The sequence below is a fragment of the Archocentrus centrarchus genome, chromosome 14 (genome assembly GCF_007364275.1).
Source record: "Archocentrus centrarchus isolate MPI-CPG fArcCen1 chromosome 14, fArcCen1, whole genome shotgun sequence".
In the NCBI taxonomy this organism is placed as follows: domain Eukaryota; kingdom Metazoa; phylum Chordata; class Actinopteri; order Cichliformes; family Cichlidae; genus Archocentrus; species Archocentrus centrarchus.
The window spans coordinates 18,002,080-18,019,787 of NC_044359.1; the positions used below are offsets into that span (position 1 = coordinate 18,002,080).

At 39.6% G+C, this 17,708-nt stretch overlaps 1 protein-coding gene across 1 annotated transcript in view; it reads left to right on the forward strand.

The window, feature by feature from the left end:
- The window catches only part of jade2 (jade family PHD finger 2), a 233,848-nt gene that overhangs the window by 67,308 nt on the left and 148,832 nt on the right, over positions 1 to 17,708 (forward strand). Inside the window, 1 exon segment of the mRNA XM_030747308.1 lies at positions 10,860 to 11,017. Within this exon segment, the coding sequence (XP_030603168.1) occupies positions 10,860 to 11,017 (158 nt within the window).

The following is a 17,708-nucleotide window of genomic DNA, read 5'->3' on the forward strand; positions in this document are numbered from 1 at the left end:
TGTATGTGTGTGTCACTGCAGTGTCTGAATGCATTTTTTTTTTCTGTGACCACTTGCGTGCCTGTGTTCAGCCGTGCATTACTTGTTCGGTTATGTCGGCCTGCTGCAAATTGGTGTGTATTTGCGCCTTTATTTTCATTAATGTGAGTTTGTGTTTTAGTGTTAGTGTGACCACTTTTCCCTATCTGGCTATCTGAGTGTGTTTTTCCTGGACTGAAATGTCCGCTTTCAACAGTCATCCTATGTGGTTTCTGTTCTGTTGAGCGCAGAAGGAAGCAGGCAGTGTTAATCTATCACTTCTCTGCAGATACTCAGAGATTTAAGTCGTTCCATGAAATGAGACTGACAGGTGGACTACTTCTTACAACATACAGATAAGCATAGTTTGAGCTCATAGCTTACAGATCAAGATGAGGATTGTGACTGAAAAATTATGTGCTTTAACTTCCAATCTATAAATTTTGGATGTATTTTTTTAAAATTCATTTTGTTTCCAGTTTCATTATCAATTAATCTGATGAATGCTTTGTCCAAAACATTCCCAATCTTCCTAAAACCAAGAGGATTTTATCAAATAGTTAAAAGGTATTTGACAAAAAAAAAAAAAAAAAAAGTAGTAAATTATCATCAAAGACAAGCTAGATTATTTTTTTCTCTTAAAGCCTGATGTAAACAATCATTTGATTATTGACTGAGTAGTTGTTACAGCTAAAGCAGTAACTAAGAGTAGTAGTGGCACACATAAGTTTGGTTCTATTCGCAGCAGCCGAAGCAACAAGTGTAGTAGCAGCACTCACAGTAATAGTCATATTTTGGACTGGGCTGCAGAATTAAAGGCATCGACAGTAATAGTCTTGACCAAAGTGGAAAGAGGTAATGGTGATAACAGCAGCATTACAGTGTTAGCAGTAGCTGTCATAAGCCCTGTTCTGAACATAAATGTAATACACAATTACAGCTTCAGGTGACTCTTAAGGTGACGGCATTCTGTCATCAGTGGCTTTTACATTAAAACATTCCCATGACAGTGATTGAGAAAGCCACGGCACGGGTGCTTTTTTTTTTTTTTTGATGTACTGCACAAGGCTTGTTGTACTTGTTGTGGTAACAGGCGTTGGCAGCTTTGACTTGTGAAGGATAGCCAGACTTTTGGAGATTTAGTTCTCTCCTCTCTGGGTCCTGCAGAGCGCTGCAGAGAGAGAGACAGAAACCCTCTTCTGATTAACAGCAAGCAAAAATACGTTATAGAATAATAACGTTATTAGAAATTAGAAGCAGTGCGATAAAAAACATTGACTATTTACTTATCATTGCTATTGAGGGCATTTTCTAAACAATCCTGTCAACACAATCAACTCAAAAAGGCCCATGACCCATATGCCTAATTATCCATGTGACTCGATGCAGTCTCACACTTGTACTGTGTGTTATGTAAATTTTACAATATCTGACCTAAAAAGATCACTGTTTTAAGGAAGAGTGACCAGGATGCTCATTCAGACATAAAGCTGACATGTTCAGAATGCTTTTCTGAAAAGGAATATATGTCAGCATAGTTACTGCTATATTACTATAGCAGTCATAGAATTAATGTAAAAGATGTTGCAGTATTGATAGTAGTGTAGCTCAATAAACAGTTTTCAAACAGGAATTCTTAAGCAGGAATTCTGAGGCTATCAGTCTTTTTTCCAGTATGCGGGTGTATATATATATACACACACACACACACACACACACACACTTCACATCCCCTGGTGTAATGTCTTCAGTTCAGATCTAGATTGGACTTAATGAGACCCCTGCATGCTAACAGCCCATAACTCATCACAGCACACTGACCTACTGACTGATTGGACAGAGGAGTGTGTGTGTGTGTGTGTGTGTGTGTGTGTGTGTGTGTGTGTGTGTGTGTGTGTGTGTGTGTGTGTGTGTGTGTGTGTGTGTGTGTGTGTGTGTTTTCCCTACCTCACAGTAATGCTGAACTTGAGTTTTTGTGGAGCCTTATCCGAGCAGCTGAATCTAACCTGTTTTATGGAGAAGCCATCGGTCCGGCTGCACTCTGATTAGACAGCTTGTGATGCAAACTTAACTGGCCATAGAACAGAAGTTAAAGTGACACCAAACAAGCTTTTTGTTTTTGCTTTTGTTTTTTTTTTGCTTTCAATTATCCTTATTGGGTAAACATTAATAGCACAGTGTGATAGCAATTTAACTGTTTAAATTTAAATGTTTCATTTATGTAATTCTGCCTTCGACTGCAAAATATGCTGGTAAATGAAGGCTGATCACGCAAACAGAAAAGAGAGTAGTGCTTTTCTGTTTTCCTTGGTACCTGTCGGTAGTGTTCCACAGGTACAGGGCAGCGAAATAACAGACAGTGGTGCAAAGGGAGTAACTGTGGAAACCTTGCAGAAGAAAAGTCTTGTTATTGGAGGAGGTGAAGACAGTGGAGAGGGAGACTGAGAGAAAGCAAAAGTAAAAAAATATAATGTGAGTTGGCCAGGACCCTTTTGTTAAAGTGATTTCTAATGTTAGTGTAATCACTGACATTAGAAATGCATATATAAGGTTTGTACTGTAACTATGCTCACTTGCTAAAGCTGGGATATTGTTTTCACTAATATGATTGTTCTCCAAGTGGAGTAGCCAATAATGGTCTGAACACACCTCTAAACTCCTTCACTAATGTCATTGCCCATCACTGTGGTTCACTGTAGATATTACTGTTTGCTAATTTGGCAGACATTGCCCAGCTCCAGTGTGATCTTTGCATCATGACAGCCTTTCACATTTGGGGAAATTGCACAGAAACAGACAGAATCACTATAATGTGATTCTTGCTGAAGGGGCGGTACAGAAATGAGGGGAACATGTTTGTATAGAAATGTGTCTCCTTTGAGCTGAGTCATTTAAAAAAATAAAATAAAATAAAAAAAAAATCTTGTTGCAGCAGAAACATTAAAGAAAATGTAAACAAACTGACCAGCTGAGAGAAATGACCATTAGCAGCTGGATTATTCTGAAGGCGTGCATTAATTGCATGCTTAAGGGGATTTTCTTCCTATTGGAAATTTACTGTATCATTCCTTCTTTTGTAGGAGTTGGGCTTGCACTCAATATTTTCATTTGCAAATCATGATTTATCAAATTTGGAAAGCTGAGTGGAAATGGCAAAATTCAATCACATGCTCTCCTCAGAACAAAGTTATTATGGTTGATGGATGTGGAAAATCTCTCCAGCAATAAATAAATCATGTGATAAATGGAAAAAGAAATGCACTTTTTGAGTAATTACTGACAGAGTTTCCATTGCTGCTTCAGGCTCATTGCACAACAGGCTCCGTCTTCCAAAACCAGCCAGAAATTTGACATCGGTACTGTCACTCCTGTACATAACTCTTCATTAGTTGTTCAGTTACAATGCAGCCAAATACGTTTCTTTGTTTTGGTCTTTGTATGAAATACAGCCAGCACTAACTGACTCTGTAGAGGATAAACTAGTTACTCAAATCTAATCAGTGCTCGAAGGTCTCTGTTTTTCCATTTTTCTGCTGGATTTGTTTTGTTGCTCTGCGAAAGCTGAGGGGGAAAGGAAAAAAAAAACAAAAAAAAAAAACCCCACCTCATTTGTATTTTATATTTTGCATAAAAATTTGCCCGACAGTTTGCTTGCTTGCCCTCTACCTCTTTGACTTTTACTGTTCGTCTCCCGGGTCCTCTCATCTTCTTATCACTCTCCTTTTCCGTCTATCTGACTGTCATCCGTCACGGAGTATGGGTGACTCCCAGCTGTCTGTCAGAGAAAGCGTAAATGACGAAGAAGGTAGGCAGTGGAAGAGAGGAAGAGCAGGATGGTGTTGAGCTGGAGAGGGAGAGAGAAGCAAGGTAGAACATAAAACTGCAGGAGCTTGTAATAGTGTTTCCTAGACATTAATTAGCTGCAGTCGTTCCTGTACAAACACACAGTAATAAAAGTGATAAAGTGAGATCCTCTTCTCTACTCTTTAACCCTCCTGTCTCCTCTCCTTACCTTTGGCTTCTTCTCTTTTGCCTCTAACTTTCCTTTCTTCGCTCCTTTTCCCTCTTTCCTTGGTTATCCTGTCTTCCCTTGTCTCACTCTCTTTATTTGGAAAAAAGGGCACATAGAAGAGAGCCAATCATGCATTTTTTTTTTAACCACCTTTACTTCTTTTTCACTCTCCTCCCTTTTTTCTGCTCTCTCGCTTCATCCTCTCCTTATCTTTCTCCTCTCGTCTGCCTCTCTCTTTTCCACTTCCATGTTCTTCATCTGATCTCCCTGCTGATGAGGAGCATGAAAACAGAGCAAGAGAAATGCTGGAAGAAGTGAAAGATTAAGGAGGAGTGGACTGCCCTTAGTCTCTGTCTGTCCTCCTCTAGTATTGCTGAAGGGGAAGACAAGATTCATCATGGCCTTGGCTCACTGTCAACACACATACCCACACACACACACAGAAGAACACACAGTTACAGTGCAGGCGAAAATTGAACACACACACACACACACACACACACACACACACGGTTAAACGCACACAAACATCCCTGCTCCATTGCATTATTTATTTGAGCTGGCTGGCAGACAGTAGAAGCAGCCAAGCAGCAGAAGCAAGGATGCTGCTTTTTACATATGGCCTTTTCATATACTGCACTGACACACACACACACACACCGGCCTCATCGTCCGTCCTTGTCTCTCATCTCTCTTTCCACTGAAATTAATTTCACTTCCTTTTCTCTCTTTCCTCTCCCTCTCCTGCTTGGTTATTTGTCTTTCTCTCTTTTTTTGGTCCTCCCTGTCCTATCTTCGCATAACATAATTTTACTCTTCCTCATCTCCCTCTGTACTCTTCCTACACACTGTCCTCCATTACTGAAATATGTCAAAATCCGCAAAGCGGATTCACAAAATGTTGAAATTCACGATTTGGAGATGCTGAGCCCTAATGGTCATCCCCGACAAACTCCTCCAGAAATTGCTGGTTTTGAGTGAAAAAAATCTTGACAACTGTGGATGTGTGCCATGAAATTAAATAAACACATTTGTGCCCTCTTTTGCATGATTTTGCAGAACTTTGCCATCATTAAGTGAAAACTGAAATTTTTAATAACTTTGGAAAATGACCAAATTGATGCGGAACTAATGGGAATCCAGTCAGCCTCTGGTGCACTTCACTGAGTGAACTATAGTTACTATTACTTAACAAATGTTACTACTCTAAGACTCATAATTTGAGGTGGTAAGCATGTTAGAGTGATCACTTATTTAGCTCAAAGCACCATGCATGAGTACAGCCTCACAGATCTGCTTGCATGAGAGTAGATCTGTAGAGTCTTCTCTTATTTACTTACCCCTTGATCGGATTGTGATAAGATATTTCCTGATTAAATTGAGACTCTACTGGGTTTAGACTGCATTTTATTTTAGTAAGGAAGTGACGGGGGTGGGGGTGCTGCTTCCTTCCCAGATTTATAGTGCCAGTCCAGGAACAGAATGAACCACCTACAGGTCACAAGCCTTTAGAGCTACTTTAAGGTTATAGTTTTTATTGCTGCTCACTGAAACTGAACCTTGATAATAACGTTGCACACTGAACAACTGGGACACACTGTGTTTATCTACAAAGGGTTTTTAATATCAGTGTAGGGGTTATGACTGACTGTAAATAGAGGCAGCACCAACATTAATGTAGGTACTAAAAAACTGTGTGTGCGTGCGTGCATGTGTGTTTGTGTGTGGGGGAGAAAGTGTGTGCACCTGCTGGATGCATGCAGCAAGATTGTGTGTCTGTTCTGTCCCACATGTGCTGGGCCAAAGAGGATACGTGAGGAGTTTTGATTCTCTTCTCTATATGTCTTGTGATGTTTAACCTAAATAAATGTGTGAAAGTATGATCATAGGGAATAATGGTGGCAGGTTAATAAGGAAGATTACTAGTTGGCATGAAGATGCTTTTTCTCTGTAGGGGATAACTAGCAACTGAGAGGTGTGGAACCCAGCAATCTCACCATTACAGTGATCACATTTAAATGGATGAAACAAATCAGTACATTTATGTTAAGCCATATTTAGCTACCTGCTGTACCAGACAGTGACCATGATGAACCTCTTTGACTGTTTGAATGAGCTGAAATCTTGGATGGAGAAAAAAACCCAAACATCTTCACCGAGGCACTCGGTCCCTTATCCAGACATGCCCAATCTGTAGATACAAATTTTAGTGTTTTTATGGATAGTTCCTTAATTTTAAACTATCAAATCAGGAATGTTGTGAAAGGCACTTTTTACCAACTGAAAAGCACTGCTAAATTTAAGCCAGTTTGGTCAATAAAGGATTTGGAAACTGTTACCTGCGCCTTTTATCACCTCTCAGCTCGACTACTGCAACTCCTTGTACATAGGATTGCCCATTTCCACTCTCTCTCGATTGCAGGTGGTTCAAAACGCAGTTGCTCGACTCTTAACCGGTACAAAGAAAAGGCAGCACACTGTGAAGTTGTGAATAGACTTATACATTTTACTATTTGTTTTTTAAAAGCCCTCCCTGGATTAGCTCCGCAATGTATTACAGATCTTTAAATCTGTATTTTGCCTCCAGGTCACTGAGTCTATCATCCCAACAATTTCTATCAGTGCCCTCTTCTCACCTAAAAAAAAAAAAAAACTAAAGGCAACTGGGCCTTTGCTGTTTTTGCCCCCAGGCTCTGGAATAGTCTTCCTTCCCACATAAGAACCTGCTCAACAATTGACAGCCTTAAATCACCTCTGAAGACCTACCTGTTTTCAGCTGCTTATACTCAAGTCTCAGGTCTCTCATGGTCTGGTCAAACTTATCGTAAATATTTTTCTATTGCTCTTTTATTTGAATGTTTATAACTTCACTTATAGTTTTATATTTATTTTCTGACTTGTTTTTCAGTTATTTTTATACTATGCTGTCTGTTATTGGGAGTTGTGTGTTTTGTAATTGGGTTTTGGGAGACCTGGATTGCAAATGAGTGTGCCTGGAATGCACTTTCGGTCAACTTCTGTTGTTTTAAGTTATGCTATATAAATAAAAATGACTTGACTATATTAAGTGTCCATATTTTTAACCACGTGCTGTATTAAGCTATACTGTGCCCAGGTGGTTTGTTACCAGACTGTTTGGAAGTAGGATACCGTTGATCAGGTCCAAGCTAAAAACCCTTGAAGCCCATTTTAACTGTCCCTTTTTAGGTCCAGGTCCAAAGAAGTGTAGCTTCCATTGTTCTCTCTGTCAGCAGAGTTAGCACTGTGCTCACTTGCTCTGGTATTGTTGCTTCTTGTATACTAAGCTGCTGGTTAGTCAGGGACATGGCTAACCAGGAATCTTCAGCAGGCTCTTGCGTCACTGCAGTTAAGAAGGTTGTTGAGGGAGCAGGCCTCACTCTCTCAGTGGACGAGCACTGCTCTGCTTTTTAAAGAATTTTTTGGCCCTTTTCCGGCTTTATTCGACAGTGGAGATAGACAGGAAAGCGGGGAGGAGAAACGGGGGAAGACACGTGGCAAATGGCGACAGGCCGGGACTCGAACCTGCGTTGCACAGCCAAGTGGGAGGGGGTGGCAGTGGCACGGTGGGTAGCTGCCCACCTCGCAACCGGAGGGTTACTGGCTCGAGTCCCCGTCTGAGAGCATGCTGTCGTTGTGTCCCTGGGCAAGACACCCAACCCACATTGCCCAAGTGTTTGGTGGTGGTCGAGGGGCCATAGGCACGAATTGGCAGCCACGCCTCCGCCAGACTGCCCCAGGCCAACTGTGGCTACATTAGTAGCTTACCACCACCAAGTATGATGGAGGTGCGAATGAATAGTGCATGGAATTGTAAAGTGTCTTTGAGTACCGTGAAAAGAGCTATATAAGTCTAAGGCATCATTATTATTATTATTGCATGGTCGCCTGCTCACACCCTGAGCTACCCTGATGCCCGGCAGCTGTGGTTTTGTTGAACTGGCATGGGGGTGGGGGGTAGTGGTCAAAAGGTGTCACATTCTAGATACAGGAAGTGACTGTCATGTGTTAAAGTAGAAATTCAGTTTACAGCGCACAAATGAATTCATTCATATGTGGGCTTTCTACTGCTTCCTATATCAAGAACTTAAGGGTGAAGGGTGGAAAGTCCACTGGGAGACCTAAACTGTCTCATCAGTCTCTTTCTTGCTCATTTTATCGCCACTCAGCTTTCCCTCAGTTATCTCTCTTTTAACTGCATTTTTCTTCTTACAAGTCTGTTTTTCTTCATTCTGTCTTTGAGGTCAAAATAGAGAAGATAAAAAAAAAAAAACACATTAAGGGATGGAGAGAGAAAAAGGAGGGATGGGGGATGGGGAGGTTAATAGAGAAACAGATGGAGAAGAGGAGCTAATATAGCAGGGATAAGGAGGCTTAGAAAGTAATGATAAAATGCAGAGTGAAGTCATACGGTTGATTTGGCACAACTGCGAGGGAGTGTTGCTTGTTTTTTTTGTGTGGCTTTGTGTGTTTATGTGTGTGTGTTCTTGACTGATGTCCTTGACTGTATGACTGATAATATCGTTGCTGCAGGTCCCCGGTAGAGCAGACAGAAAATTTATGTGTGCGTGTGTGTGTGTTCACATTATGTGTAAGAATGATTGTGTCTGCTTGATTGCGTGCACTCCCTCATGTCCTCAAACACCGCATCACACTCAAGCACATCTAGTTTGTTTTCATAGAATCCCCCCAAAAATGGAGTTGTAATGATTTTATGCAGAATATAAACAGTTTACTATTACATTTGCCGTGACCACATCAGTTTATCAGAGCTCCACTTCCTTACCTCTTTCTTCTTCTCTCATCTGTCAGTGTGAATGTTTTATTCCCCTTACTTGCAACGGTTCCTTACATCTCAGTCCCGTCCCATTCAGGATGTGAGGAAGAGGTTGAATGAAAAGATGAGACATTTAAAATACATGAAACCCACCTAGTGAGAGATGCAAGGAAACATTTTTGTAAGGAAACGAGACGTCCCTTCCTTCTCTGTATCATCTGAAGCCGCACCAGTTACTGATGATGGTGTCACATATGGTTCAGTTTCAGTTTCAGTTTGGATTTGTACTAAAATGTAATGCACTGCAATTATTTTTAATTGCATAGTGGATTACTTTAACTGACAAAAAAAAAGGAGTCTGAAATACTCCACGCTGTATAATCAGAAGCACTGACTATGTGGTGCACTGCTGGAATACTGCAGCAGAAAATCCCATCCCTGTCATCCAGTAAAACTTTAAAAAAGACTCCAGAGTCTATGGCTGATCACCCAAGAGAGCAAAATACATTAAGTGCTACAAAATCAGGGATTTATACTTTACTAGACAAATGCATCTCAGTGCCTTCACACATCTGTTGTCAATGTTGTGCTGCCTGATCAAATGTTACACCAGTGTTTAGTGTCAGACAGCCGTCAGCAAAGGTAATGCAAAAGATGCATAATTTTGAGAGATTTATGGTAAATCTGAACTGGGAACTCAAACATGAGCCTGACATTTTGTTGTTGTAAGTTATGGATTTATCGTGAGCAGTCTGAGCCTACAGGCTGTGAGGATCTTTGAGGATCACTTAGGCCCTGAGACAGACTTTGACTGGCTGGAGGCTACTGAGGAAGAAAATGCATTGCATAACATGGGATCAATCATTGTGAAAACAGTCTGCCTTTAGAACTATAGCAGGCTTCCCTGTTTTTTTGTTCTTTTGGTCACAGGTTATATCTGGTCACAGGCAAGCTTTCAGAAGATTTGCATTTAGAATATTTTTGGTGCAGGTGCATGCAGGCTTTCTGTTTAAGTTGATGATATTGTTTGATTGGGGTAGTTTAAAGATGTTTTATGTCCTGTGCCCTAATGGTTACGCATGCTGTGACCACACTGTCCACAGTTTTATTACCAGCTGGGGGCTTTTTGTTGCATGTTTTAACCTTTTCTCACTTCTTATCTCTGCAATACCTACTATCAATAAAGGTAAGAAACATGTCTTTAAGGATTGTGCAAGCGAGTCATAATTTAAATAGTGTTTAATATAGTCTACTTTGAGGTTCACGGTGATACTGTTCATCGTGTGAAATATTTAGATTTATACTGATACCACTATACAATTAAGACATGCTTTTGCTGAAAGACACAGGCAGCAATTTGAATATTTAAAAAGTAACAAGCATAGTCCAAAATGGCATGCCTTCAGAAGGGTTAAATTATAAATCATGCATAATTGGAGTCCCTGGATCCAGAAAGGCATCTGAATCTGGACGCCTCCCAGTTTCTCATTTTAGTTTGATATGCATTTGTGTAGACATAAAATCTCCCATTTTGCAATACTTTAGATCCAGATCCAGACTGACTCCAAAAGAAAATCACTTCTAAGTTGGGCAAAGTCCCACCTTGGTTAAGCCCAGCCAATCACATGACCTCCTTAGTGACAGTAGTGAAAAGAAAGAGGTGAATGAAAAAGAGTATTTATTTTTTTCGCACTGGCTTTATACACCACTCTGCATATATTCATTAGTTATTATTAATCTCTGGCTTTCTTCCACAGCATGTCTTTTGTCCTGTCTCACCCCCAGCTTCCTGAGCCTGGTTCTGCTGGAGGTTTCTTCCTGTTAAAAGGGAGTTTTTCCTTCCCACTGTTGCCACATGCTTGCTCATAGGGGGTTGTTTTGATTGTTGGGTTTTCTCTGTAATTATTGTAGGGTCTTTATGAAGCACCTTGAGGCAACTGTTAGGTATGATTTGGCACTATATATGATAAAATTGAATTGAACTCAACTGAAATACGCACACTAATGTTTTTTCTTCTCTTTCCTTCTGCATAGGTATTTCGTACTGACTTCATCACTGCCATGAAGCTGCCAGACTCAGCCCAGCTTGGCCCAGACGACTTCTACGTGCTTTCAGACCCCTGGAGACAAGAGTGGGAGAAGGGAGTGCAAGTCCCAGCCAACCTGGAGGCCATACCGGAGCCTGTGGTCAGGTAGGAAATACACAAAGAACACACAGATAAACACACAAACTCATGCAGGAGTTTGATATAAAGTGCCAAAGGTATTTTTTTCTTTTGTTCTGCATTTCATTAAAGCCACTGAAAGGCAGATTTAATCTACATTGCTCTTGTAAGCACTAACAGCTGCCAATGGGGACACAAAGTTGCTGCCTTTACAGAGATTTTGGAAAAGTTGCAGGGATTTGAACTTCTCTTTGCCATGACTAATAGTTTTTTTTTTGTTTTTTTTTATATTGTCACATTGTAGATTTTGTTGCAAAGTTCATACAACTGTGAAAATTGAATTTGTTAAAGTAATTTTGGTAAGTGCAGCTAAATGTGGCTAAACAAGCAAATGAGATGTCTAAAGTTCCAGCAAGCTTTTGCTGGAATGATTAAAAATAACAATCAAATGGACAAATGTTCAGGAAGAAAAATGGCATTAAATTGTAATAACAGGTGTGGGAAACCTTTACATAATTACATTTCCTGTAATTACACTAATTAGCAATGCATTTGAAATGGAAAACATGCACACAAACTCCTGCACACAGATCTATAAAGACATACACTGAGACCTTTAGCTTTTTATGCTTCAGATCATTCATCCATAAACACACACACACACTAGGTGTACACACACACACCACATACACACACAGAACATCAAGCTGGTAGACATATGCGTAGAGACATGCACTTTGACCCACTTATTACATTCACTCCCTTACAGTAGATTAGTCGTCTTTCTCTCTCTTCTGTCGCAGTAGGCTCTCCGGCTCTCTAGTTCTACTACAGATGCTTCACATACCTGTTTGGTTTGTTTGGCATTCTAGGAACTAATGAAAATGCTCAGACTGGCTGGTAATGCCTGTTAAACAGACATGTCATACTGGGAGGCCACACAAGCACTGGCAAGCACACAGAAGCATTCAGTCTTGTTGAGAGACAGATAAATAAATGAGTTATCCAGGCATGAGTGATTTGGGCAAATGTTCTGTGTCCATGAAGGCTTTTTCTTTTGTTTGTTTGTTTGTTTGTTTGCTTACCTGTCTCAAGATACCAGATGCAGATGAAAGTTATTCTCATGAACTGAAGGTAAATAGAAGGAAAGGCTTATTAAACTAAGATATAGTGACAATTTTCTGCTCAAAGAAAATGGAATTACTAAAAAGCTTATGAACATGTTGATTAGATAAAAGTGGGAAAATGCCCAGTGATACTATAGCAGATTTTTTTCCTGCCTCTTTCAGTTTGTTTCTACTTTTGACTGCAGTTTAAAACCTTTGCTACACTATTTTATAATGTTGGAAGCATTTTGTCGGTCTTTATTTTTCACAATTATTCAAGGACTAAACTGAAAGAAAGTCATTGTGTTGTCTCAAGGTTAGGGGTTGAGAGAGGTCCTGGGTCTGAATCCTGGACAAGCCCCCAATTCATGCAGTGCCCCATCTGAGGGGGGCTGAGACAGAACATGAAAAACATCCATCTGCCCCAAGCAACAACAAGAGCAACTTGATAAAACAAATTGGTGTTGTGTTCATTAATCAGCAGTGTCAGTGCTCAGGTTGAGCATTTTGGAGACAAAAGTTAGAGAGGCGAACCTGAGATGGTTTGCATATGTACAGAGGAGGGATGGTGGATGTATTGGACAAAAAGTGCTGAATCTGGAGTTACCAGGCAGGAGGTAAAGAGGAAGACCTCAGAGAAGATTTATGGATGGAGTGAAGCAGGACATGCAGAGGGTTGGTGTGACAGAGGAGGATTCTATGGATAGGGTGAGATGGAGGCAGATGAGCCACTGTGGCAACCCCTAAAGGGAGCAGCTGAAAGAAGAATTCAGGAGTGTAAACTAATGTCAGTGTGAGCCAAGGCCAAAATAACAAACAGGCAAATCTGTCTACACTTCAAACTGAGATAACTTAATCATAAGAAACAAACCAAAATACAACAGCAAGCCTCTCTATCTAACATAAACAAGAGGAAGCTGCTCAAAAGAAATGGCATCTCACCCTTTCTCACTCTTTAAAACACAAAGCACACAATAGAAGTTATAAATAAACACGTGTTTCTGGTTGCAAGTTGGAGAAATGAATATTCCTTTGTCCAGATGGCAGCTTTCTTGGCTCCTTAGGTAGTTTGTGATCATCAGACTAGATCCAATCATCTCTGAGCTATACATGAGCCACACCAATCAGTCAGTTACCTTCACAATCCAGTTAACACATTCTTTGTTTTATAGATATATATATAGAGAGAGAGAGAGAGAGAGAGAGAGAGAGAGAGAAGAGAGAGAGAGAGAGAGGACAACAGAGAGAGAGAGACACAGGAGAGACAGACAGACAGAGAGAGAGACAGAGACAGACAGAGAGAGAGACAGACAGACAGAGAGAGACAGAACATACATACATACAGACATACATACATACATATAATATATATATATATATATATATTATATATATATATATATATTATATAACATATATATATAATATATATATATATATATATATATATATATATATATATATATATATATATATATATGTTTCTTTCCATTTTTTAATGGAAAGAAACACACCAGAATATCACAGACATACAACAGTAGTTATACCACTGGAGTTTAAAAGGTACAGTGTGTAAAATGTCACCACTAAATGCCAGTAGATTGCAGATTGCAGTCAACTGAATTCTTTTTTCTTACCCCTCCCTATAAAAAAGTGTATAATCCTAGCTACAGTGGCCGCTGTAGGAGAAACAACTCTGTTCATTCTACGTTCATCTGTAGTGAGTGTAGGCCATCAGTCTGCTGTTTACCTCTGCTGTCAATATGCTGGGTGTCCAAAACTATTTACTCTGGAGGAGGCTGTAAAACTCTGCGAAAGGAGTCCGATACAAGTTGATGAGTCAGTGAAGCTCACTTCAGTCCTGTTTGTCAGAGGGAAAGTAGGATTTTTAGGACACTCGAATCTAACATTAGCTAGCATAATGTTAGCTTATAACCAGCTGTTGTTTTGCTGGCTCGTTGTCAGCTGTGCAGAGACGGGAGGGTTGCATGTCTAATTGACAATAAGTAATTGTAACAATATCTGGAATAAATAAACATGTTTATGCATGTTTTTCAGTGTTATAGCCCTGGCTTGACGTCAGGAGATGAGGTTTGAAGTGAGGAGGAAGATGATGAGGTAGAAATGAGGGAGGAGAGAGAGCAGTGGTGGAGGACGATATAATGAGAAATAAGATGGCAATATTCATGTTAAATTGTTTGAAAGACCTATTTGTTACCTTTAAATTAAAAGTAACTTATAAGGCATACTACATGTGGTCGGTGTCTAGTCACATACATAAAACCTGATTAGGCGGAACGGCGTGTCCATCTCGGCCACTGTATTCAAGATGGCAGGGTGACATGGCAGCTACCGCAAACCAATGCTCGCTTCTGTGTATTTTAATGGATTAATTCTAAGTTTATGAGAATGCATACATTTGTTGGAAGATATAATTACGCATTCTAAGTGCAGCACTCTTTTTTTCTATTAAATAACGTAAAAATATTACTTACTGTACCTTTAAAAGCCTGCTTAATGCTATTGTAGGCATTAAGCATTTTCCTCAAGTATTTAAGGACTAGAGTGAAAAGTGTTGATGTTGCTCTAAGTTCAGGAGTGACTACAGGTCAGGAGGCAGCAGGGATGTTCACTAAGTCACAAGGCTGAGAGTTGATTGCTAGCTTGATTGATACCTTACCTCTATCTCAGAGTTCTTTGGTAGCATTCCGAAATCCCATTCATGGCTGCCTTAATGCTAGTTCTGAATTTGCAAAAGAATGTAATTGAAGTAATTATTTTTCATTAACCATTCAGCAACTTCCTTATAAATAAAACAACAACAAAAGAAAACAATTTTTAGGATCATGGCAGCAACATTAAAAGATTTGGTTTGTTATTGCCATGCCTGATAGCGATACTATGTGGGTAATTAGGGGGAAAATAGCTAGGCATTTTTAATAATAAACACTGTTTGACTTTCAGACATTACTTTCTTCTCAATGTGAAATCAGACAGAAGAATGAATGAGTCTGACTGTGGGTAGAAGATAAATGTAATGAATAATAGAACAGGAAACAGGAAAAAATCTGGTCATCTATGGTGTTTGAAAGGAGTGCCATGCCATCCTTACTGTTTGCATTGCTTGCCAGGTTAATATCATTTATGACACACACACACACACACACACACACGCTTATAAGCAATATGGTGCTAACAGATTGAACAGAGCCTGAAGGCAGAGAGATAGATGAGCATATTGGGAGAGAAAGAGAAACACATAAAAGAGATAGTTGAGGATAGATGGATGCATGTGGGTATATCTATTATCTTGTATGTGATAGAATGATGAAGGGATTTACTGTGATGCTGAAATGGACTGATGATAGATAAATGGTGGGATAGTGTGGAAGAGGAGTAAATGTGAGTGAGCTGATGGTCTCTGTCAGAGCCCCCCACAGCAGTTTGTTCATCTTTTTTTCCTTTCAGCTGTCATTTTGACACCCCTCTTTTCCTTTCCTTTCCTTTTCTTTCTTTCCTTTCCTTTCCTTTCCTTTCCTTTCCTTTCCACGCTTCGTTCTTTGATACATTTGGTCTGAAACTGATCCCCATGATTTCCTAGGTTTCACCCATATGTGAGCCTCTGTGGTCAGGCTGAATCAGTGGTAGGAAAGCTTATTTTCACAGAGTAAGTGATCATGATGCTGAGGCTTTTTTTTTTAGGTCAAAGGTCACAAGTAAATGGGTTTACCAGACAGTAAGGATATCTCTTTAAGCTGTGAGTTTATACAGCGTATACAAGTATTGGCTTGGATGCTTGTAGGAAAACAGTTGTTTTGTTTGTCCATTGCTATTTTCTTTTAGTACTTTTACGGGCAGCTGTTGCCTTGTTCTTTGTCGCTTCAAAGGTCACCAGTAAACAATGAGCAGCTTCTGTTTTTTTAATTCATTACAAACAAGTTAATAGCAGAGGTTGTCGCCTACGTAGTGCAGAATAAGACATATGGCCAATACGGCTGTTATGGCTTGTCAGCTAAGAAAAAGATTAGGCATGAATTCCATAGTAGGGTTTGTTCATTGCATTATGACAAATTTAATAACAAGTATACAGTGTATAGCACAAAACAAAAATGATTTTCAGCAACTCATTCTTCAAAAAAAAAAAAAAAGTATAAAAGTATAAAAGAAGAATAAAAGTCTAACTTTTAGTGCAGTGTTGCCATTTTAAAATTAAGAGTAGTGCATGGATTTTTCATGTCTACATGCAAGCAATAGAAATTCTGTTAAAGGAGCCTTCTCAAGTCTTTCTTGTAGTGGCAGACCTTCTAAATATGACATCCTGTAAAGAAAATAACCCCCAAAAAATTAAAGAGAGGCAGCATCATGTTGTGTGTAGTTTTTTTATGAGCCTTAACTTAGACAATATGACTCTGCAGTGTAAAAATAATGTTGTGTCATTATCACAAGTCATGGATTAATGGTTTAGACCCTGCCTGACTGTTCTCGGATCAGCTGATTATCGTGTTTGTGGGATTCCAATCTGTTACCAACTGGGATGTTGCACAGTGCCCTCTGGTGAACAAACTAAACTTGAAACACTCATAACATGGTTGAAGGGTGTTTCTTTATCTCTTTATTTTGAAATGTTCATTTATCGGCAGTTAAAAATGCCAGTACCAATATATGGGCAAATAACTAACATCGGCCAATATATCTGTTGGGCTCTACCTGTAATTATCTTAAACTCACTTCCAATGCAATGTGTTTTACTGATACATATCATAAATTTGGCCTGACGTAAACTAATTTAAATATTAATATTTTCATTGCAACTTCTAGCCATGTTTTGATTTGATTTAGTTCTGTGTAGTCCTTACCTTATTTAAAGAAGTATCAGTGTGAGTTTTGTGGGGATTGGCTCGACACTGAGGGTGGCCTCAAGTGGCCACTGGAGGAACTGCAGTTTTGGGCACATCCACCTTTGCCTCCCTTTTTGGTGCCAGAGTTTGTGATATGAGCTGCAGCTACATTATATGATGGTACCATTATTAAATTACCCCAGACATCTTTTTCATCCAGCATCTTATATTTAGGGAAAAAAAGTTTTCATGTTGGTGCATATCAACATGTATGCCAGCACTGGTGTATTGCTGATTAATCAATATAAGAAAACCAATATACTGGATAGGTAAATGTTTTATCTGGTCACTTTATTCTGATTTTCTCATATTAAAGTGATTTGGTCAACCCCATAATCAGAATAAACTGAGAAGTAGAAATACTATTATCTCTATTCTTATCTTCCACTTATCTTGTTTCATCTCCTATGTTTCGTACTGTTCCTTGCTTTCACTTCGATGTCTTCATCTCTAAATCTTTCCCTCCCACTGCCTTCCCACCTTCCCCCTCTACCTTTCGCCCTAGCCGAGCCGGAGGCGCAGACACATTTTTCTTTTTCTATTTTTCATGAATAATGACATCATCTCTAAAAATTGTGGGAGAGGAAAAGAGCTGCGGGCCTCGTCTGGCTTTGACAACACTCCTCTTCCACATTTCGCTCTCTCCTTGGACCATATTTGGCTGCTGTGGCATGATTTTCAGTAAAGCAGCTGTGGCATTTGGTGAAGAGGTCA